Source organism: Sinocyclocheilus grahami, unplaced genomic scaffold (assembly GCF_001515645.1).
Source record: "Sinocyclocheilus grahami isolate Dianchi unplaced genomic scaffold, SAMN03320097.WGS_v1.1 scaffold25.1, whole genome shotgun sequence".
In the NCBI taxonomy this organism is placed as follows: Eukaryota; Metazoa; Chordata; class Actinopteri; order Cypriniformes; family Cyprinidae; genus Sinocyclocheilus; species Sinocyclocheilus grahami.
In genome coordinates, this window is record NW_015505204.1 from 131,041 (window position 1) to 155,744 (window position 24,704).

A 24,704-nucleotide genomic window follows, 5' to 3' on the forward strand; every position below is an offset into this window, starting at 1 on the left:
ATATGTTTATAGTTCACATGTTCAGGTCTGTCATTGCATTATGACCAACCATTAACAATTGCATATGTGTCAATAATAATTAGCACTGAATCTTGGGTGTCTTGCTGCTGCTGAATCATTTATTTTGCATCAACAGGTTTGAGTTTTGGATGCTTCACTGTAAATACATACTAGTGAAATGGTATGTTATCTCTTTTTTTTTATCCAATCTGTATCTGAACTATATTGTGTTTGTGTGATCTATCAAATATTTTGTAAAGTCTATGTGTATGTCATTATTAGGAATAAATGTTAAATGAATTAATAATTAAATATTAGTAGTGCAGTTGGCAGTATATGTTTCTCATCAAAAATCTTTCATTGTGGTTTTTATTATTTTTCTCATCAAAAATCTTTCATTGTGGTTTTTATTCTTTTTCTCATCAAAAATCTTTCATTGTGTTTTTTTTTTTCTATACATGCATTTAATTTCATGAAATATGAAAAGAAAATACACCATGATATTATCTAATTTGCAGGCTCTTCTTCGAAGAAGCCTCTCTGACAGCCTGCTGCTTGAAGATGACTATGTCTCTGTGAATCATTTATTTTGCATCAACAGGTTTGAGTTTTGGATGCTTCACTGTAAATACATACTAGTGAAATGGTATGTTATCTCTTTTTTTTATCCAATCTGTATCTGAACTATATTTTGTTTGTGTGATCTATCAAATATGTTGTAAAGTCTATGTGTATGTCATTATTAGGAATAAATGTTAAATGAATTAATAATTAAATATTAGTAGTGCAGTTGGCAGTATATGTTTCTCATCAAAAATCTTTCATTGTGGTTTTTATTATTTTTCTCATCAAAAATCTTTCATTGTGGTTTTTATTCTTTTTCTCATCAAAAATCTTTCATTGTGTTTTTTTTTTTCTATACATGCATTTAATTTCATGAAATATGAAAAGAAAATACACCATGATATTATCTAATTTGCAGGCTCTTCTTCGAAGAAGCCTCTCTGACAGCCTGCTGCTTGAAGATGACTATGTCTCTGTAGAGGGTTTGGAATACACGGACGTGCACTTTCATGAAGGTGCAGTTTCATGACATTCGAATAAGAATATTTTTTGCATATCATTGTATATTAACTGAGCATCAGATTGCTGGTACTGTTACAGAAAACTTTTACTGTGGAGAAAATGGCTTTTGACATGAACCTTGTTGATATGGTGAAAATACAAGGAAAAGTGTTTATAATAAACTACATTGCACATTACATTTTAATTTCAGATTATGAAATTGTGGGTGCCAGTGGTCTGTTTGATCTAAAGAGGAATGAACAAAAGAAGAATGAAGCTGTGGACATTTTGAAGTTAATTGATAATGACAAGGAGTTAATGAAGCATGGTTTGAAATCCAGCAAGAGCTTGGAAAGTCTGGATACCAAAGCTCCTAATGAGGTCTGTGTACATCACATTCACAGTTGTTTTTCAACCCTGAATCATAAAACCCCCAAACAAATTAATTTGTAATGATTCAAATGTTTCAACAGGTGTGGAAAGATTCATACGACAAGCTCTACAATGCTAAAGTCAAGAAATTCATGAAAGGAAATAAAGCTGTTAAGGAAAACAGACATGGCAGACACAATGGGCCAGTGACAACCCAAACACTTGACCGCAAAAGCAAAGTAAATGTTGCAGCTTTACTTGAGAATGCAGATCAGATGCGTCTCACTCCATATGAAACAGAACCTGACAATCAAGTAGGACCATACATGGAATATCATCAATATGACTCAGATACGTTACTACAAGGATCTGACCTGGTGAGATCAGCAAAGATAAAACCCAATATTGCAAGTGATGTTCCATCGCATCATTCCACAATGAACTTGACCAATGTTGATAGTGAAATCAACCTACGCGGTGGAACATATACAGATCCAAAAGTAGATATTGGTATTAATATACCAGATTCAAGTCTTACATTGCCAGATACCCAAAGATCTCCGGTGATGCACCTCACAAAAGGACATTTTAAAGGCCCAAAAGCAGTGCTTAATTCTTCTGATATGGATATGGAAGTACCATCAGTTAATGTCAAGAAGCCAAAATTTAAAATGCCAAAGTTTAGCCTATCTGGAAACAAGAATACTGACATCAGTTATGATGGAAGTATGAAGGGGTCAAAATTTGCATTGTCATCCCCTGAAGTAGCTCCAGGTCTTAAGGGTTCTAATATACAAATTGATGGACCAAAGGCTGATTTTAAAGGTCTAAAAACAGACCTTCCAGACATGGACATGTCATCTGGAAAACTGAAAGCACCCACTTTCAGCTTCCCTGATTTTGGCCTGTCAGGACCCAAAATAAAAACACCTGACTATGATCTAAAGACCCCTAAAATGAATCTGTCTGCTCCCAAATTTAAGGCAGATTTTGATTCACCAGACATCAACATCAGAGGTCATAAGCCAGATATCACCGCACCTGACATGGATGTGAATATTCCTGAAGGTACATTTAAAGGACCAAATTTCAAGAAACCCAATCTTGACTTGAATGCACCTGACCTCGACATAAATGTTCCTTCTGGTAACCTGAAGCTGCCAAAATTTGGTTTCTCTGGTAGCAAGCCAGAAGGACCTGATCTTAAAATCAAATCTCCAGACCTGAATCTCAAAAGCCCCAAAATAAAGGGAGGAATCGATACCCCAGATATGGATCTGACTCTGCCTCAAACTGATTTGAAAGGCCCAAATCTAGATTTCAGAACACCTGATATTGATGTTAATAGCCCTTCAGGGAAATTTAATATGCCAAAGTTAAAGATGCCCAGTTTTGGCCTGTCAGGTTTGAAAGGTCCACATATGAACATGGATGCTGACATTGATAAGCCTGACGTTAATCTAAGTGCATCAACTCCCAGGCTAAATGCAGGGATAAATAGTCCTGACATTGACATTCACAGACCTAATGTTGATCTCAAAGGACCAAAAACAGATCTTACACTCCCTGACATGGACATACCATCTGGAAAAATGAAAGTTCCAACTTTCAAGATGCCTGATTTTGGTCTCTCTGGAACCAAAATAAAGACTCCTGACTGTGATCTGAAAAACCCTGAAATGGATCTGTCAGCTCCAAAGTTTAAGGCAGACTTTGATTCACCAGACATTAACATCAGAGGTCATAAGCCAGATATCAAAACCCCAGACTTGAATGTTGATTTCCCTAAAGGTCAAATTAAAGGACCAAATTTCAAGAAACCTAATCTTGATGTGAACGCACCTGATCTCGACATAAATGCCCCTTCAGGTAAACTAAAGCTGCCAAAGTTTGGCATCTCCGGTAGTAAGCAAAAAGGGCCCGATCTTAAAATCAAATCTCCAGACCTGAATCTCAAAAGCCCCAAAATAAAGGGAGGAATTGATACCCCAGATATGGATCTGACTTTCCCTCAAACTGATTTAAAAGGCCCAAACCTAGATATCAAATCCCCTGATATTGATGTCAGTGGCCCTTCAGGGAAATTGAATATGCCAAAGCTAAAGATGCCCAGTTTTGGCCTGTCAGGTTTGAAAGGGCCACATATGAACATGGATGCAGACATTGATCAGTCTGACCTTAATCTAAGTGCATCAACTCCCAAACTAAATGCAGGAATAAATAGTCCTGATATTGACATTCATGGACCTAATGTTGATCTCAAGGGTCCAAAAACAGACCTTACTCTTCCAGACATTGACAGGCCTTCTGGAAAAATGAAAATGCCCAATTTCAAGATGCCTGATTTTGGTCTCTCAGCACCAAAAATAAAGACACCTGATTATGATCTGAAGACTCCTGAATTGGATCTGTCAGCTCCAAAGTTTAAGGCAAACTTTGATTCCCCAGACATAAACATCAGAGGTCATAATCCAGATCTCACAGCACCTGACATGAATGTTGATTTCCCAAAAGGTAAAATTAAAGGACCAAATTTCAAGAAACCAAATCTTGATATGAATGGACTTGGCCTTGACATCAATGCTCCTTCAAATAAACTGAAGCTGCCAAAATTTGGCTTTTCTGGTAGTAAGCCAAAAGGGCCTGATCTTAAAATCAAATCTCCAGACCTGAATCTCAAAAGCCCCAAAATTAAGGGAGGAATTGATACCCCAGACATGGATCTGACTCTGCCTAAAACTGATTTAAGAGGCCCTAACTTTGATATCAAATCACCAGATATTGATGTCAATGGCCCTTCAGGCAAATTGAATATGCCAAAGTTTAAGATGCCCAGTTTTGGCATGTCAGGTTTGAAAGGGCCACATATGAATGTGGATGCTGACATTGATCAGCCCGACTTTAATCTGAGTGCATCAACTCCTAAACTAAATGCAGGGATAAATAGTCCTGATATTGATTTGCATGGACCTAATGTTGATCTTAAAGGTCGAAGAACAGACCTTACCCTTCCAGACATTGACAAGCCTTCTGGAAAATTTAAAATGCCCACTTTAAAGATGCCTAAGTTTGGTGTCTCAGGACCAAAACTAAAGACGCCTGACTATGATTTAAAGACCCCTGAAATGGATCTGTCAGCTCCAAAGTTTAAGGAAAGTTTAAGATGCCCAGTTTTGGCATGTCAGGTTTGAAAGGGCCACATATGAATGTGGATGCTGACATTGATCGGCCCGACCTTAATCTGAGTGCATCAACTCCTAAAATAAATGCAGGGATAAATAGTCCTGATATTGATTTGCATGGACCTAATGTTGATCTTAAAGGTCCAAGAACAGACCTTACACTTCCAGACATTGACAAGCCTTCTGGAAAATTTAAAATGCCCACTTTAAAGATGCCTAAGTTTGGTGTCTCAGGACCAAAACTAAAGACGCCTGGCTATGATTTAAAGACCCCTGAAATGGATCTGTCAGCACCAAAGTTTAAGGGTGCTTTTGATTCCCCAGACCTGAATCTCAAAAGCCCCAATATAAAGGGAGGAATCGATACCACAGACATGGATTTGACTCTGCCTAAAACTGATTTAAGAGGCCCAAACTTTGATATCAAATCACCAGATATTGATGTCAATGGCCCTTCAGGCAAACTGAATATGCCAAAGTTTAAGATGCCCAGTTTTGGCATGTCAGGTTTGAAAGGGCCACATATGAATGTGGATGCTGACATTGATCAGCCTGACTTTAATCTGAGTGCATCAACTCCTAAACTAAATGCAGGGATAAATAGTCCTGATATTGATTTGCATGGACCTAATGTTGATCTTAAAGGTCCAAGAACAGACCTTACACTTCCAGACATTGACAAGCCTTCTGGAAAATTTAAAATGCCCACTTTAAAGATGCCTAAGTTTGGTGTCTCAGGACCAAAACTAAAGACACCTGACTATGATTTAAAGACCCCTGAAATGGATCTGTCAGCACCAAAGTTTAAGGGTGCTTTTGATTCCCCAGACCTGCATCTCAAAAGCCCCAATATAAAGGGAGGAATCGATACCCCAGACATGGATCTGACTCTGCCTACCAAAGTTTAAGGGTGCTTTTGATTCCCCAGACCTGCATCTCAAAAGCCCCAATATAAAGGGAGGAATTGATACCCCAGACATGGATCTGACTCTGCCTAAAACTGATTTAAGAGGCCCTAACTTTGATATCAAATCACCAGATATTGATGTCAATGGCCCTTCAGGCAAACTGAATATGCCAAAGTTTAAGATGCCCAGTTTTGGCATGTCAGGTTTGAAAGGGCCACATATGAATGTGGATGCTGACATTGATCAGCCTGACTTTAATCTGAGTGCATCAACTCCTAAACTAAATGCAGGGATAAATAGTCCTGATATTGATTTGCATGGACCTAATGTTGATCTTAAAGGTCCAAGAACAGACCTTACACTTCCAGACATTGACAAGCCTTCTGGAAAATTTAAAATGCCCACTTTAAAGATGCCTAAGTTTGGTGTCTCAGGACCAAAACTAAAGACACCTGACTATGATTTAAAGACCCCTGAAATGGATCTGTCAGCTCTAAAGTTTAAGGGTGCTTTTGATTCCCCAGACCTGAATCTCAAAAGCCCCAAAATAAAGGGAGGAATTGATACCCCAGATATGGATCTGACCCTCCCTCAAACTGACTTAAAAGGGCCAAACCTAGATATCAAAACACCTGACATTGATGTTAATGGCCCTTCAGGTAAATTGAATATGCCAAAGCTAAAAATGCCACGTTTTGGTCTGTCAGGTGTGAAAGGGCCACATATGAATGTGGATGCTGACATTGATCAGCCTGACCTCAATCTGAGTGCATCAGTTCCCAAACTAAATGCAGGGATAAATAGTCCTGATATTGATGTACATGGACCTAATGTTGATCTTAAAGGTCCAAAGACAGACTTGACTCTTTCAGACATTGACAGGCCTTCTGGAAAATTTAAAATGCCCACTTTAAAGATGCCTAAGTTTGGTGTCTCAGGACCAAAACTAAAGACGCCTGACTATGATTTAAAGACCCCTGAAATGGATCTGTCAGCAAAAGGGCCACGTATGAATGTGGATGCTGACATTGACAAGCCTGACCTTAATCTAAGTGCATCAACTCCCAAACTAAATGCAGGGATAAATAGTCCTGATATTGATGTACATGGACCTAATGTTGATCTTAAAGGTCCAAAGACAGACTTGACTCTTTCAGACATTGACAGGCCTTCTGGAAAATTTAAAATGCCCACTTTAAAGATGCCTAAGTTTGGTGTCTCGGGACCAAAAATAAAGACAACAGACTATGATTTGAATACACCTGAAATGGATCTGTCAGCTCCAAAGTTTAAGGCAGACTTTGATTCCCCGGACCTTAATATTAAAGGACTTAAGCCAGATGTCACAGGCCCAGACCTGAATCTTAAATTCCCTAAAGGTACATTTAAAGGACCAAACTTAAAGACACCCAATATTGACATGAATGCACCTGACCTCGACATCAATACCCCTTCAGGTAAACTGAAGCTGCCAAAATTTGGCTTCTCAGGTAGCAAGCCAAAAGCTCCAGATCTTAAAATCAAATCTCCAGACCTGAATCTCAAAAGCCCCAAAATAAAGGGAGGAATCGATACCCCAGATATGGATCTGACTCTGCCTCAAGCTGATTTAAAAGGCCCAAACCTAGATATCAAATCACCTGATATTGATGTTAATGGCCCATCAGGTAAATTGAATATGCCAAAGCTAAAGATGCCCAGTTTTGGGCTGTCAGGTTTGAAAGGGCCACATATGAATGTGGATACTGACATTGATCAGCCCGACCTTAATCTGAGAGCATCAGCTCCCAAACTAAATGCAGGCATAAATAGTCCTGATTTTGATGTACATGGACCAAATGTTGATCTTAAAGGACCAAGAACAGACCTTACTCTTCCAGACATGGACATACCATCTGGTAAAATGAAAATGCCTGCTTTTAAAATGCCTGACATTGGTTTCTCAGGACCCAAAATAAAGAAACCTGACTATGATCTAAAGACACCTAAAATGGACCACTCAGCTCCTAAAATTCATAAGACAGATATCACAGCCCCAGACATGAATGTTGATTTCCCTAAAGGCAAAATAAACAGACCAAATTACAAGAAACCCAGTGTTGATGTGAACGAAACAGACTTTGACATTGATGCTCCTTCGGGGAAACTGAAGCTCCAAGGAAACATGCCAGAAGGAAGAGATCTTAAATTCACCTCTCCAAAGATGAATCTCAAAACCCCCCGAATCAAAGGAGGAATTGATAGCTCTGATTTTCAAGGCCTGGGATCTGATGTAGATTTTGGTACCTATACAGAAATGCATGCTAACAGCTTTGCAGTTCCAAGAGGTAAAACAGAGGCAGCCAAAACGTATGATCTTGATGATCTCTCAAGAGACATCAGAATACCGACTCATCAGAAATATGGTGCCCCAGAATTGAACATGCAGGACCCCTATTATGACTTGAACAGAGACATGAACGTTTCTGAAAAAGCTCAGTGGTCTCCAATACCAGAACATCTCTCCAGCCAATCTAGAATCTCTGGAGTAGGTCCAACATCATCAGGTGTTTACAACACTTATAATGGGATGCCTAGAAGAGGTGGATGGGGAAGTGAGCAAACTGGCTATAGTGGCAGACAGACAATGAGACATATGCAAATACATGCAATGGATCTGGAGGTTCCAGAAAGCACTTTGAAAGGGTCGAAATTTAATGTTCTTAAACTAATATAGTAGGATAATTTAAAGGAAGGGACGTGGAAGAAAAGAGCGAGCTTGTCCTTGGCAATCATGTTTACAGGGCTGATAAGAACTAATAGCATATTAAAAACTAACTTAAAGATACTGTAAATGAGCTTGAGCAAACTTTTTTCTACATTACTTCTTAACACTGATGAACAAACCTTTCCATAAAGGAGATGTTAAACTTGCACTTACAGTATCATAGATCATTATGCTCATATAAATAATACAATCTTTTTTTCACATAACTTTATAATAAAATATGTGACAATATTATGTGGATCTTGCCTGATTAAATATTGTAAATCATATATATTTTGTAAATTATGTAAAAGGCTACAGTAATGTATAAATGCAATGTGGATGAGATATACACGTGTAAAATGTTTTGTCTGGAGAATGCCTCTGGTTTCTTGTCATTTTTTTGTTTGTTTGTTTTTAAGTTACTAATCTGATATAGTTAGGTACACAGGGCTAGGGGGATTTGTTTTGAAGGATGTATATAAATCATTTTAAAATGTTCCTACTGACATTGTTGTTTCAACATATACAAAAGCAGTTGTTGTTGTAGAATACTTCAAATGTTTTGTAATTGAAATATTTTAAAGTAGTTATTTTGAAAAAAAGTATTTACTTGAATGTTACTTTAAAAATATCTTGCTATTTACAGAGTATTTGCACATTATAACAAAATCTGCATATACAGTCATATGAAAAATTTAGGACACCCTATTGAATTCCATGGTTTTCTGTATCAGGACATAATAAAAAATTACCTGGTCCTTGGCAGGTCTTATATTTTGGAAAATAAAACCTCAGATGAACAACAATACATGATATATCACACTGTGTCATTATTTATTTAACAGAAATAAAGCCAAAATGGAAAAGCATTGTGTGACAAAGTTAGGACACCCTTACTGTTAACAAGGGTACATTTTAAGGGATTTAAGAGGGTAAGTAACGGTCAGGCACTGCTAATCAAATGCCTTTGATTAACTGATCATCAGCAAGTGTGAGCACATCTATAAAAGCAGAAGTTTTGGCAGTTTGCTGGTCTGAGCCTTCATTGTGTGTGTTAACACAATGCCAAAGAGGAAAGATTATTCACAAGTGGAAGACAAAACAGACACCAATCCTCCCAGAAGTGGACGTCCCAGCAAATTCACCCCAATATCAGACCGTGTAACGCTCAAAGAAATGGCAGACAGCCCAAGAACTTCACTGCAGACTCTACAGGCTTCAGTTAACATGTTAAATGATAAAGTTCATGACAGTTAAATTAGAAAAATATTGGACAAGTATGGCATGTTTGGAAGGCTTGCCAGAAGAAAGCCTCTTCTCTCTAAAGAAACATGGCAGCACGGTTTAGGTTTGCAAATTTGCATCTGAACAAACCATAAGACTTCTAGAACAATGTTCTTTGAACAGACGAGACCAAAGTGGAGATGTTTGGCCATAATGCACAGTGCCACGTTTGGTGAAAACCTAAAGAGCATGCCTAAAAGTCAAGCATGCTGGTGGAGGGCTGATGATTTTAGGTTTGTTTTGTAGCCATAGAACCTGGGCACCTCACAGTCATTGAGTCGACCATGAACTCCTCTGTATACCAAAGTATTCTAGAGTCAAATTTGAGACCATCCGTCCAACAGTTAAAGGGGTCATATGATATGAAAAAAAAGAACATTATTTTGTGTTTTTGGTGTAATGAAATGTGTTTATGCGGTTTAAGGTTAAAAAAACACATTATTTTCCACATACTGTACATTATTGTTTCTCCTCTATGCCCCGCCTTTCTGAAACGCGTCGATTTTTACAAAGCTCATCGGTCAGAAAAGCGAGGTGTGCTCTGATTGGCCAGCTATCCAGTGCGTTGTGATTGGCTGAATACCTCAAGCGTGTGACGGAAATGTTACGCCCCTACCATACTGTGATGCCCTGTCCGGCCATAAACATAAAACAATGTCTGCATTTGTGATCGGAGAAATGACAAACAAGTGCTACTCTACACCGCTCAAAACTCGCGTTAGAATCATCAGTGGCAAATGCTTTATATATAAAAAACGAACTTACAGTCTGTGAGTCAGAACAGCCAGCATTGTAGTCTACTCTACCAGGATCAGGAAACAGTCCTCCATAAAATGTGCTGCACACATCTGAATATTTGGGTTGAACTGTTCTGGAACAGTGTTGTAAATACAACTTAACCACTGATTTCTAGTCGTGTCCTCTTTTGGAAGGTCAAACAAAGTAGTTTCACTTTCACAACGAAACATAGAGTCTTCACGACATGGCGGCAGCAACAATACTACAGCGAGAATAAAAGTTACGCCTTCTTTTTTTTGAGTGAACATTTGGGTGGCGTTATGCAAATCTTCCCACATCATGACGTAGACATGTGGGGGCGTGTTAGAACGAGCCGTTTTAGGTAGGCGTGGTTGACTCTTAACTTTTATAAAGAATATCTCTTTGGATTTGATACTTTAGTCTTTGCAACTTTACAGATCTTATTTATGCACCAAGAGCTTGTAACACTTCAAAGAGACAGGAAAAATTGAAATCGCATCATATGACCCCTTTAAAGTTGGTCCAAAATTGGGTCATGCAATTGGACAATGATCCCAAGCACACCAGCAAATCTACAACAGAACGGCTGAAAAGAAAAGAATCATGGTGTTGCAAAAGTCCAGTCACAGTCCAGACTTCATCCTGACTGAAATTCTGTGGCAAGAGCTGGGCATAAACAAATGCCCACACACCTCAATACACTGGTAACGTTGTATAGAAGAGTGAGCCAAAATTCCTCCAGAACGATATGAGAGACTGATAAAGTCATACAGAAAATGACTTCAAGTTATTGCTGCTAAAAGTGGATCTACAGGCAATTTAATCATAGGGTGTCCTAACTTTGTCACACATGGCATTTCCATCTTGGACTAAAAAAATAATAATAATAATGACACACTGTGTGATATATCATGTGTTGTTGTTCATCTGAGGTTTTATTTTACAAATTTTAAGACCTGCCAAGGACCAGATATTTTTTTTTAATTATTATTATGTCCTGATACGGAAATCCATGGAATTATTTTTCACATGACTGTATATAAGAGTCTATTGTAGTCAGTCATGATCATTTAAAGGCCAACCTGGAAAGCTGTTTTGCATACAGAACGTGGACAGCAGTGTTTGTATTATTTAGAAACATTCTGGCCCATATAAGAATTGACCAAAAAAGTATTGTGTGAGGTAAAAATCCCAAAAGATTCACATATAAGAGTTAGCAAATTAGAGCTAAGAAATGTATGATTAAAAGTTAGAAAAATTCCCATGGACTTATTTGCATACCAAATTGTGATTGGTCTTCTGTCTGTCATCTATTTGCATGTCCTACTGATTGGGATTTTGTCAAACACATTTTGTACTGTACTGTGTAGATTCGTGTGTGCTGCTGCTGACTGTTTTGGAGCTGTGGCCTGGGGGGTGGGTGCGCTCTCTATCAGGTGCTGTTGTGATCGTGGGCATGTGTTTGAACCCAACCTGCAGGGTCATGTGTCCTGTTCTCACCTTTTACATCTCTTACCTGAGATACCAATGTATATTCTAACTATAACTTATATAAGTGATGTTAAATAAATTAAGTCATGGAAATTCATTGATCAAAACGTGAAAACTCAGAATCAAGAATATTATGTAATATGTTAGCCTATATTGGGTCTAAATGAACAAAACCTTTTGTTGTTCAAAATTACTTGTAACCATAATCTATTATAAGTTATTATAAGCAGTGTTGGACAGTAACCAGTTACTAAAAACTAGTTACAGTAACAATGTCTTCACGACATGGCGGCAGCAACAATACTACAGCGAGAATAAAAGTTACGCCTTCTTTTTTTTGAGTGAACATTTGGGTGGCGTTATGCAAATCTTCCCACATCATGACGTAGACATGTGGGGGCGTGTTAGAACGAGCCGTTTTAGGTAGGCGTGGTTGACTCTTAACTTTTATAAAGAATATCTCTTTGGATTTGATACTTTAGTCTTTGCAACTTTACAGATCTTATTTATGCACCAAGAGCTTGTAACACTTCAAAGAGACAGGAAAAATTGAAATCGCATCATATGACCCCTTTAAAGTTGGTCCAAAATTGGGTCATGCAATTGGACAATGATCCCAAGCACACCAGCAAATCTACAACAGAACGGCTGAAAAGAAAAGAATCATGGTGTTGCAAAAGTCCAGTCACAGTCCAGACTTCATCCTGACTGAAATTCTGTGGCAAGAGCTGGGCATAAACAAATGCCCACACACCTCAATACACTGGTAACGTTGTATAGAAGAGTGAGCCAAAATTCCTCCAGAACGATATGAGAGACTGATAAAGTCATACAGAAAATGACTTCAAGTTATTGCTGCTAAAAGTGGATCTACAGACAATTTAATCATAGGGTGTCCTAACTTTGTCACACATGGCATTTCCATCTTGGACTAAAAAAATAATAATAATAATGACACACTGTGTGATATATCATGTGTTGTTGTTCATCTGAGGTTTTATTTTCCAAATTTTAAGACCTGCCAAGGACCAGATATTTTTTTTTAATTATTATTATGTCCTGATACGGAAATCCATGGAATTATTTTTCACATGACTGTATATAAGAGTCTATTGTAGTCAGTCATGATCATTTAAAGGCCAACCTGGAAAGCTGTTTTGCATACAGAACGTGGACAGCAGTGTTTGTATTATTTAGAAACATTCTGGCCCATATAAGAATTGACCAAAAAAGTATTGTGTGAGGTAAAAATCCCAAAAGATTCACATATAAGAGTTAGCAAATTAGAGCTAAGAAATGTATGATTAAAAGTTAGAAAAATTCCCATGGACTTATTTGCATACCAAATTGTGATTGGTCTTCTGTCTGTCATCTATTTGCATGTCCTACTGATTGGGATTTTGTCAAACACATTTTGTACTGTACTGTGTAGATTCGTGTGTGCTGCTGCTGACTGTTTTGGAGCTGTGGCCTGGGGGGTGGGTGCGCTCTCTATCAGGTGCTGTTGTGATCGTGGGCATGTGTTTGAACCCAACCTGCAGGGTCATGTGTCCTGTTCTCACCTTTTACATCTCTTACCTGAGATACCAATGTATATTCTAACTATAACTTATATAAGTGATGTTAAATAAATTAAGTCATGGAAATTCATTGATCAAAACGTGAAAACTCAGAATCAAGAATATTATGTAATATGTTAGCCTATATTGGGTCTAAATGAACAAAACCTTTTGTTGTTCAAAATTACTTGTAACCATAATCTATTATAAGTTATTATAAGCAGTGTTGGACAGTAACCAGTTACTAAAAACTAGTTACAGTAACAATGTTACTTTTTGCAGTAACTATAGTGTAACTAATTAATATTAAGATTTCAGTAATAATATTAGTTACCATCCATAAAACAGCTCATTATTTAGTTACTTGTGATGCCTCAACCCCTACTGATTTGAAATCCAACAATCCAATAATTCCTAGATTTATTTTCATAATTTTCACAACTCACACAGGCGCATGAAGTCAGTGTATCGGGAAAGCTTGGAATATGGAAAAGCTTAGGAGATGGAAATATTGCCATTACACTGATTTTGTCAGGAGAAAAGGTGATCTAAACACGGATGTGTAAGTTGTGGCATTATGGACGTTGTGGCATTACTTTACTCTGGCATGCTCACGCACATCCATCTGATCCCGGTATAAATTATATTACTATAATTAAAAATGTGATTTCTTTTGATAAAATACATGAAATATAATCATATTTGGGTAACAGAGAAATTATATCTACAATTAGCTTCAAGCTACACATGACAATTAATACAACGCTTTTACTTAAAAGGCACTATCAAACACCATTGAGTGTTTCTAATAACTTCTGAATGCGATCAAATGTAGATTTTGGTCAAATGATGAGGCACACTCTAAAAAATGCTGGGTTAAAAAGGGACAAAACGTAGACATGTGGGGGCGTGTTAGAACGAGCCGTTTTAGGTAGGCGTGGTTGACTCTTAACTTTTATAAAGAATATCTCTTTGGATTTGATACTTTAGTCTTTGCAACTTTACAGATCTTATTTATGCACCAAGAGCTTGTAACACTTCAAAGAGACAGGAAAAATTGAAATCGCATCATATGACCCCTTTAAAGTTGGTCCAAAATTGGGTCATGCAATTGGACAATGATCCCAAGCACACCAGCAAATCTACAACAGAACGGCTGAAAAGAAAAGAATCATGGTGTTGCAAAAGTCCAGTCACAGTCCAGACTTCATCCTGACTGAAATTCTGTGGCAAGAGCTGGGCATAAACAAATGCCCACACACCTCAATACACTGGTAACGTTGTATAGAAGAGTGAGCCAAAATTCCTCCAGAACGATATGAGAGACTGATAAAGTCATACAGAAAATGACTTCAAGTTATTGCTGCTAAAAGTGGATCTACAGGCAATTTAATCATAGGGTGTCCTAACTTTGTCACACATGGCATTTCCATCTTGGACTAAAAAAATAATAATAATAATGACACACTGTGTGATATATCATGTGTTGTTGTTCATCTGAGGTTTTATTTTACAAATTTTAAGACCTGCCAAGGACCAGATATTTTTTTTTAATTATTATTATGTCCTGATACGGAAATCCATGGAATTATTTTTCACATGACTGTATATAAGAGTCTATTGTAGTCAGTCATGATCATTTAAAGGCCAACCTGGAAAGCTGTTTTGCATACAGAACGTGGACAGCAGTGTTTGTATTATTTAGAAACATTCTGGCCCATATAAGAATTGACCAAAAAAGTATTGTGTGAGGTAAAAATCCCAAAAGATTCACATATAAGAGTTAGCAAATTAGAGCTAAGAAATGTATGATTAAAAGTTAGAAAAATTCCCATGGACTTATTTGCATACCAAATTGTGATTGGTCTTCTGTCTGTCATCTATTTGCATGTCCTACTGATTGGGATTTTGTCAAACACATTTTGTACTGTACTGTGTAGATTCGTGTGTGCTGCTGCTGACTGTTTTGGAGCTGTGGCCTGGGGGGTGGGTGCGCTCTCTATCAGGTGCTGTTGTGATCGTGGGCATGTGTTTGAACCCAACCTGCAGGGTCATGTGTCCTGTTCTCACCTTTTACATCTCTTACCTGAGATACCAATGTATATTCTAACTATAACTTATATAAGTGATGTTAAATAAATTAAGTCATGGAAATTCATTGATCAAAACGTGAAAACTCAGAATCAAGAATATTATGTAATATGTTAGCCTATATTGGGTCTAAATGAACAAAACCTTTTGTTGTTCAAAATTACTTGTAACCATAATCTATTATAAGTTATTATAAGCAGTGTTGGACAGTAACCAGTTACTAAAAACTAGTTACAGTAACAATGTTACTTTTTGCAGTAACTATAGTGTAACTAATTAATATTAAGATTTCAGTAATAATATTAGTTACCATCCATAAAACAGCTCATTATTTAGTTACTTGTGATGCCTCAACCCCTACTGATTTGAAATCCAACAATCCAATAATTCCTAGATTTACTTTCATAATTTTCACAACTCACACAGGCGCATGAAGTCAGTGTATCGGGAAAGCTTGGAATATGGAAAAGCTTAGGAGATGGAAATATTGCCATTACACTGATTTTGTCAGGAGAAAAGGTGATCTAAACACGGATGTGTAAGTTGTGGCATTATGGACGTTGTGGCATTACTTTACTCTGGCATGCTCACGCACATCCATCTGATCCCGGTATAAATTATATTACTATAATTAAAAATGTGATTTCTTTTGATAAAATACATGAAATATAATCATATTTGGGTAACAGAGAAATTATATCTACAATTAGCTTCAAGCTACACATGACAATTAATACAACGCTTTTACTTAAAAGGCACTATCAAACACCATTGAGTGTTTCTAATAACTTCTGAATGCGATCAAATGTAGATTTTGGTCAAATGATGAGGCACACTCTAAAAAATGCTGGGTTAAAAAGGGACAAACCCAGCTATTGGGTTGTTTTGTCCCTTTTTAACCCAGCATTTTTTAGAGTGCAGAAATTTCTGTGGGGCGTGAAGGAAAAGTAATGTAGCCTAACTAGTTGTGTAACTAATTACTGTTGCCAGAAAGGAATGTTGCTTACTTATTAATAAGTAAAGTATTACTTTTGAAAGGAATAACTAGTAATGAGTAATAAATAAAACATTTTGGGTAATGAGCCCAACACTAATTATTAGAAATATGTAGTTCTTTTAGTCACCATTGTCATCAAATAAATAAATAAAACAAAAAAACGTTTTTATGGCTTTACAGCAGTAAAAATAATCTACTGTTGCGTTTTGGCAGATGCTACATTACCACTGCAACGTGACGCAAGGGGAAAAGGTTAGCCATGTAGTTACAGCTTTTGCTTTCCGGATGCAATCGGATTTATTCGGCCTCCTGCCTCCATTTTGTACCGACTCCGTGATTTCCGGGATTTCGTAGAACCGGGTTCGCTGAAGCCCAGTGGTCCAGCGCTGAAACAGTTGCCCTCAAACATTGGGCAGCGATGTTAATAGCAACAAGACATCCGGTTTTGAGAATCTTTGCCTTTTGTGCTTTCGTTTCACGCTGTGAACTGGTCGGAATAAGTTTACAGTGTTGGCCATAAACATTAGTATTGTATAGTACGTCAGTATGACAGCGGACCACAGTAAGCTCTCGTCCGACTAACGTTAGTCACTTAGTTAACTTACCAGGGGTTTTTCGGTGGCCAGTCAAACAGCGGATCATCGGCGAAAGAGCAGCCGGTTACTGTTTAACATTAATGCTGTTTGGGACAGGATCGCACATCGACCGACAGGTAAGATTTGCCAACGTCTTTACAGCCGGAAGAGTAACAAGTTGTCAACGTTGACCTGTTTGTTATTTAGCCTAACTTTACATTTCGCATGACATTTTCAACGAACACACAAGTGACTTTGCGCAAGGTTTTTGCACTTTTACTGTTTCACTTGGGTTGTTTTTATTAATCAACGAGTCGTTTAGACTGGTTTAGTGAACCTGTTCAACCGATTCACTGGAAAGATCCGACTCAAAAGAACGATTCGTTTATGAATCACCATCATTTGTGATGGTCACGACATCGGTAGTATTTCATAGGTTTTGGGTTTACCTAACACATACCTGTACGTGCTTGAACCTGCATCACATTTCACGATTGTTCAGGATCTTGTATGGCATGACAAGTATGGTCACTTCAGTCGCTGACTATTTACGTGCTTGTTGACTCATGTTAACCAACACATACACAGCATCATTTTCACAAGCTGGTTTGACTTCTTCCATTATTCATTTCTTTCTTTTTGCTCTACAATTACATAGATTTTAAGGCTATCAACACGTTGGTCTGACGTGACAGTAGTTTATAATACTGATCTTTAATATTATATGCTCCAAATATGGTATTTGCATCTGTATTATGGTTTTTAGAGGCTAAAGCTTTTAGAGGGCCAAACTACCAAAGTCCTCAAACTGAAGTACGTTTTTAGAATTATACTAAAAGGCCTTTTACTTACTAAAAAAAGGTAAACTATCAGTCAGACAACAGAAGGCATGTGCAACAGGATTTTCATCAAAGTTTTGATCACTTTAGATTCTTAGACGTTTAGAAGTTTACATATCAAATATGATACTGCAGGCTTAGATAAGGTTCTGGGTGACCTCTGGTCAGAAGACATTTACTTTTACAACTGCCAAGCAAAAATGTGCATACGACATCAAGTCTGCACTTTCCTTACAGTTAACAGCTGTGTAAAATACATCAACTGCTTATTGGATTAAATGACAGCCTTATTTGACACCAGGCATCTTGATGTGAATCTTGCGTTCCAGCAGCTGTCGGTTTAAGTGCAGAAACTTTAAAGACTTCCCTACATTTTTCACATGTGCTTTTATGCGTACCACAAACAGATTCTTGCAACAGTTGGGTGTCATAAACAAGGCCCTTGTCTGATTTGGCAAGGCTGATTTTGTTTGCCTGTAATGTGACAATGTGAGGAATGCCAAGCTTATTTTTCTGGATCTAAAATGTTTTGTAGTGCATTAAATCATTAAAAAGTCACCATTCTGTTATTTCCTCACCCTCAAGTTGTTCTAAGCCTGTATGAATTTCTTTCTTTTGCTGAACACTAAAGAAGATATTTTGATATGTTGGTTTCTGGTCACCATTGACTTCTATAGTATTTTTTTCACCATCAGACAACATCTTCTTTTATGCTCAATAGAAGAAAGAAACAGAATTTTCCTTTTTCCCTTTAATTGTATAGAGACTGTGTATTTGTTTACCTCTAAAGGTCACCATGTTTAAAAGTGGGTTGACGAGTTTGTGACAGGAGCTGGTTTATTTCTTTATTGTAGTGTCCATGTGTTGACAATCACATGTAGATTTCAGGAATCAAACCATGTGCAGTATTAGTTTTGGAGATTTGTGTGGAACTTTCGTAGTTTTATTTATTAGTCATGTTCATAGACAAAGCCATGATTAAATAGAGCAGCAATAGGCGTTTCGATAACAGCGTATAATAGCTTGAATGTAATGAAGATGAGCCATTCGGGTCACAAGCATACCGTTTTTATTCATGTTTGCCGCAGTCCTTGTGCTTCACCCATTTTCTCACTTCCATTAGTCGTTGTGTGGCAGCAGATCCTGCTTAGCAACATTCCGGTTATTCCTGCTGAAGGTTTGTATCTCCCACTTCATCTGTGGACACGTGAGCGCCTCTACAAAGCAAGGAAGATCAACCTGTCAGATTAAAAAAAAAAAAAAAAAAAGACAAATATGGGTTTTTCGTTTGAATGTTTTAGAATTATTCTATAGTTACTATGTGGAGGAGCTTCCTGGCCGCTGTTAAGTAGTTCCTGGAACAGTCAGGTGGTTTCGGAGGTACTGTGATGCTACATTGATGACGTTAACCACTGATGAATATGTCACTCGCTATCTTTTAAAGCACTTATTTTAGTTAATTTACCTGAAGCTGTGCATGGAAGTCTGATGGCTGTAATTCTTTCACCTTGCAGAGTTTTTGTGAGAACATAAGACCAAGTGCTGAAGATTGAGGTGACTGTCGACGTCTTTCGAATTTGCCAGGATGCCTATTCCTCCTCCGCCTGGACCTCCACCCCCCCCCACCTTTAACCAGGTCAGTGTACAGCAAGGAGCAGGTAGCATGTGTCTCGTCTCACTGCAGCGATTTATCCTCTTGTTGTTTCCTTAATTCATGTTACCTTTTTTCAACTCCCTTTTTTATTTTTTTGTCAATGATGAATAAAAAGAAAAGAAAATTGTTTAAAACTCTAGATTAAAGCACATGTGCCAAGATCTTAAAAAGTTTTCATGTTTTTATGTTTATATATTTTTATGAAATTATATTGCTGAATTATTAATTTAGGAGTGTCGTTAGGTTTAATTAAGAAATATCATTACGTTTTATATATTTTTTTAAGTTTTTTTTTTTTTTTGGACCAAAAATATCTATTATTAATTTAGAAATATAATTGTTTAGTTTATTTCCGAAAATATAATTTATATGATATTTTACAAAAAATTCAAATAATCTTATAGTTTAAGAGACTGACTTTGGCACAGAGCCACGAGGGTCTGCAGAGGTCCTCTCTTATTATATAATTGTGTGTAATAAATGGTTTTTCCCCCCTGCATGTTGGTTTCACCACATGACTTTCATTTGCTGGACTTTTAAAAATATGAATAAACAGTAAAGCATTTGTTACTTTTTTCAATACATAATAATAAAAGATTATGCATTCTTGAAAAAAAAAGATTAATGATTAAGATAAGATTAGTGTTTTTAAAAAATGTATTCAGTCTTTGTGCCCCACAAAAAATATCATAATGAATTTTAATTCAGAAATTACCAACAAATCTCATCTTAGAAGAGAAATTCAAGTCAATGAATTGCATTTTTTATGTATTTTTTTATAAATGAAGAGATCACTTTTTCAACATACAAATGTATTAACTTTCAGGCAAACACCACACCTCCAAAACTTAATCGAGATGACGCGAAAGGAAGAGGAGCTCTGCTGTCAGACATCTGCAAAGGCACCAACCTGAAGAAGACCACTGTGGTCAATGACAGAAGTGCACCTATAATTGAAAGTAAGTCATCTGTAGTGCACTACTGCTGAAAATACAATTAATGTTTGACGTGACCCAGCTAACCATGCAGTGTTTTTGTTTTGGCCTGAAGGTCGAGGTGGCAGCAGTGGCGGAGGTGGCGGCGGTGGCGGTGGCGGAGGCGGAGGCGGTTCTGGGCCAATGGCCATGGGAGGGCTGTTCAGTGGAGGAGTGCCCAAATTACGACCAATCGGAGGTATGTACCCCTTTCACAGTAGTGTAGTGCAGTGATTTTTTTTTTTAGGGCTGCTCGATATGTCAAAATAAAATCTATGTCTATAAATATATGCTTTAGCGTTTTGGAGTGAAGTGCCATTTACACACGTGTAGTTCATGAGAACGGCTTGGTTCATTTTTAATTGCGTGCAACCCTTTAAAATAAAATATTGATGGTTTACTTTTTGAAAATAAAGAAAGTAAGACAAAAATATTAGTATTGTAATTTTTATTACTCTTTTTATTTTGCAGTATTGTTACAATATAGTTCTTATTTTTAGTATTTTAAATTCAGAATAATCACAATTATTTTATAGTCATATTTAATCAATCAAAAGCAGTGGAAATGTGGCCTGTGAAACATCCACGTTTTTCTCAAATTGTTGAGTCCTAAAAGGATTTCACAGTCAAAACAATTCTTCAGAGTAAAACGATTTCAAAATTATTTTTTATTTTCTATGCAGATGCACTACCCTACAAAATCCCCCTGCTAACTCTAGAATGATTCATTCTTTCCAAATATGAAATCATCTGGTGAAAATGCATGTTTTTCATAATTTTTTCATATCGTAATATATATTGCAGGAAAAAATGTTTTGCAGTGTCACTTTTTCCCAATATCGTGCAGCCGTAATTATTATCTGAAAGTGTTTTATTAATGTGTCCACACAGACAGCTCTGTAGGAAGGTCAGCGCTGCGGCCGCCTGGCTCTAGGCCTGCAGTACCTCGTGCTGCGGGTCATTCTGAACCAGACTGCTCCGGTCGTGGTGATGGAGGTCGCTCCTCACCTCCAGAACAGGCACGAAATCAACGTCTCTCTGTGCCAGACGTCTCCAAACCGTCTGCTGCCAGCAGCTCCTCAAAACCCACCAACTCCGCTCCACCTCCACCCCCACCATTCAGTCGCGGTGGCAATCGTGGACCCACCTCAGGCCAACAGGGTTCTGGGGCACACAGTCGTGAGAAACCCCTTCCACCACCGCCTGCAAGCAAGGGGCCTCCACTGCCACCATCTTCTGCTCGGGATGGGCCTTCTAGACATCCCCCTATTTCATCTCGCTCCTCTTCATCCTCCTCCCCTTCCTCAAATGCACCTCCACCTCTTCCTCCTTATCGTCAGCCGACTAATGCTGCAAATGGTGACCCGGCCCCTGTGTTGCCGCAGAGACAAAACTCGCTGAACAAGAGAAGCCATGCCAATGCTAACGTCCGTAGCCAGGCTCCTCCTCCTCCACCCCCTGCCCAGCAGAACAGACGACCCCCACCACCATCACGTGATCCAGTGGGGCGTAGCACAGGTAAAATACAAGCTGAAAATTCTCTCACTATAGACCTTAATCAGGATAGCACCATATTTTTAATGGGAATGAAAACAAGGCTGTGAGGATAAAAGTACGGTGTGTTCAATGCATTATACTGTTGTTTACCATCATACCGATTGTCTTTCCGGGGAGGAAAAAAAACACTAAGTTTTGAGAGTTGTGAAAATTACGTGATCTAGGACAATTATATAGTGAATGCCATTGTAAAGACTGTAAATCTATCCATCACAGCCTCATTTTCATCCATGTTAAATTTAATATGGCATCTAACTTGACTAAGGTCTATAGAATGCATTAGTGCCTGGCCACTTTTTCGGGCGGCCTTAGTTCCTGAAATATTTTTCTCATAAGGATTTTAAATTCTTCGTTAAAGAGTTATAAAAAAAATGAACTAAGCCAACCAGCTAGAGGGTGAATCACATCAAAAGTATTTGAAAATCTGACAAAAAACAAAGGTACAAGACTGTGTACTTAACAGCTTTAAGAAAGAAAAGAACTGCAATCACGAATGGTACAATCAAAATTAAAACAATGAAAAAAATATAGAAGTATTGATCACAATTTGGCGGTTTGATGGCTTCAACATAAGTGTATACCATTTATTAACAACCTCTTAGCTCACTGTAGGCCTGTTTTATAAGTTGTATGTTTATAAATTATTGTTCAAAATCAACTGACCCCTCGCAAATACCCGCCCCCCTTGGTTACTGGTGCAACGTCCGACAAGCCATGGCGCTCTCACGCCACACATCATGTTCTCACGTAGTGAAAAATACATTGCGGAGCAAAGAGGACACTGAAATCACGCCGACAGACAAGACAGAGCAGGTTACTTCAGGTATGAAACAAAGTGTCAGCTTTCAAAATTATTATTATTATTTTTTTTTTAAAGAAATTCAAGCAATAAATACCATTTTGTGGCTCTGTAATGTGTCATGTGCTGTAGCGCCTCAGCTCAAGCGGCACATGAACCAATCATCTCTTCCTCTTTACTAGTTATAGCACGTAATGAACATGAATGAACATCAGAAGATATCTTGTTTTAACCACGGAAAGACGTCAATATACATAATTTTTCTTTTTCAAGTTCAAGTCCACCACGTTCTACTCTCCTGCCTGGTTTGTTTGTCAGACAAAATGGCAGATTCTGCGTTATGATTGGTCAGATCGCCTGTCAATCAAACTCCGGGTGAAGGCTCTATGGAGAAAATTAATGCAACTTTACTTCCAGGAACCTGACTGTTGCTCTCTATTGCCAGTCTAAAACCATATTAACATGTGGAAGTTGGCCGCAATGTTCACAATACTTTGCAGAGATGCAAGCTCTAAAAATAATGAAAAGGCACCATAAAATCACCAAAAATATTTTTGTATTGGTCTTGTACGCTATATTCCAAGTCTTCTGAAGCTGTACGATAGATTTGTAAGAAACTGAATGAAATTTTGGTCACACAAAGCTATCGCAACACTTCTGAAGATTTTAAATTTAGCAAACAAGGAATAAATAATATATTTGTAGTGATTTTATGATGCTTCTTTGTCATTTTTAGGGCTTGACAAAAGTGATGCACCAAAATTTTGGCAACTGAAATTATTTGGCCGAAAAGAATAATTTTTGGTTTTGGACAAAATAGTATTGGAGGACCTAAATTATTGACTGAAACAGTGACATTTTATTAGCTCTTCTCTGTGGAAGCCCGTTTCAGCCACTGAATAAAAAATAAAAAAAAAGCGGTAATTGCAACTTTTTATCTCACAATTCAGACTTTTTTTCTCAGAATTGTGAGATATAAACTCGCAATTCTGAGAACAAATCAGTCTTTTTTCCCCCCTTAAAATTGGACTTCAATTGCGAGTTTATATCACACAATTCTGACTTTAGCCTATAACTCGCAATTGCGAGTTTATATCTCACAATTCTGAGATATAAAGTCAGAATTGCAAGAAAAAAAGTCAGAATTGCGAGTTTTTATCTCGCAATTCTGACTTATTTTAAAAAAAATTTGACATTTTCTTTTTTTTTTTTTTTTTTTTTATTCAGTGGTGGAAACGGGCTTCCATACTTCTCTGATGTGTTTTGATCTTCATTATCTATTTAATGTAGAGATGCACCGATCGATTGGCCAGGGATCGGAATCGGGCAATTTTCCTCATGATCGGCCCGGATCGGTGACCGGCCGGTCAGTCTCACTTCTTTTTCCGATTCCGAGCCGATCCGTTTTGTTACCAGCGACACAGGCAATAACGTCAGCCACACATTCTCGCTCTCTTCTCTCGCTCCGGTTAAATAGTGCTTGTATTGCACATTATTTTAGTCATTCCCGCAGGTTTCGCGCTTACACCAAACGTGTGCGCACCACCACTGATCTATATTATTAGTGGAGCGCACAAGCCGCGCTCAGTCTCAAACAGCTTGTGAGCCACAAATACCAAAATGAGTGGCTAACTATGCTAAAACGTTCAAATACATACAAAATTGTCAAAATGCCCGTCTTGGCGAGTATCCAGTTGAACACAGGCAGATTTGGAAAGTTAAATAATTGAGAAAGAGAACACGTTGTGTAACACTATATTGGGTGCGTTGATAAACTCTTAAAGGGACCGCAGTCCAATATTCCTGCTGCTGTCTGTCATTTTAATCAAAGAACAAAAGACAAAGAAAA

General features: G+C 37.7%; 2 protein-coding genes and 1 long non-coding RNA gene across 4 annotated transcripts in view; 2 read left to right on the forward strand and 1 right to left on the reverse strand.

Annotated features, from left to right (window-relative positions):
- Window positions 1-599: 599 nt before the first annotated feature.
- On the forward strand, window positions 600-9,027 carry LOC107564812 (neuroblast differentiation-associated protein AHNAK-like). The gene is made up of 5 exons (XM_016249975.1): window positions 600-646; window positions 983-1,079; window positions 1,277-1,446; window positions 1,539-4,425; window positions 7,381-9,027. Exons 1-5 carry the CDS (start codon window positions 644-646, stop codon window positions 8,241-8,243), a joined length of 4,020 nt encoding a protein of 1,339 aa, XP_016105461.1. The 5' UTR covers window positions 600-643; the 3' UTR covers window positions 8,244-9,027.
- On the reverse strand, window positions 6,440-7,133 carry LOC107563707 (uncharacterized). Its single transcript, XR_001606130.1, has 3 exons — window positions 7,062-7,133; window positions 6,790-6,842; window positions 6,440-6,504 (listed from the first exon to the last, which is right to left on the reverse strand). It is a non-coding gene; the product is annotated as an uncharacterized lncRNA (long non-coding RNA).
- Window positions 9,028-16,775: 7,748 nt separating the features above from the next.
- Window positions 16,776-24,704, forward strand: part of LOC107563570 (WAS/WASL-interacting protein family member 2-like) — an 11,591-nt gene continuing 3,662 nt past the window's right edge. Inside the window, exons 1-5 of one of the 2 annotated variants that reach the window (XM_016248471.1) lie at window positions 16,776-17,169; window positions 19,386-19,507; window positions 20,352-20,484; window positions 20,576-20,698; window positions 21,391-22,017. In XM_016248471.1, the coding sequence (XP_016103957.1) occupies window positions 19,457-19,507; window positions 20,352-20,484; window positions 20,576-20,698; window positions 21,391-22,017 (934 nt within the window). In that variant the 5' untranslated portion in view covers window positions 16,776-17,169; window positions 19,386-19,456. Of the gene's footprint in view, window positions 17,170-18,614; window positions 19,252-19,385; window positions 19,508-20,351; window positions 20,485-20,575; window positions 20,699-21,390; window positions 22,018-24,704 lie in introns of those variants that run through there. The other variant, XM_016248472.1, reaches the window with a different exon arrangement.

Coding starts and splice junctions, on each gene's coding strand:
- LOC107564812 (XM_016249975.1), top strand. Junction 1,080..1,276: donor GGACGTGCACTTTCATGAAG/GTGCAGTTTCAT, acceptor TTTTAATTTCAG/ATTATGAAATTGTGGGTGCC. Junction 4,426..7,380: donor ACCTAATGTTGATCTTAAAG/GTCGAAGAACAG, acceptor TTGATCTTAAAG/GACCAAGAACAGACCTTACT.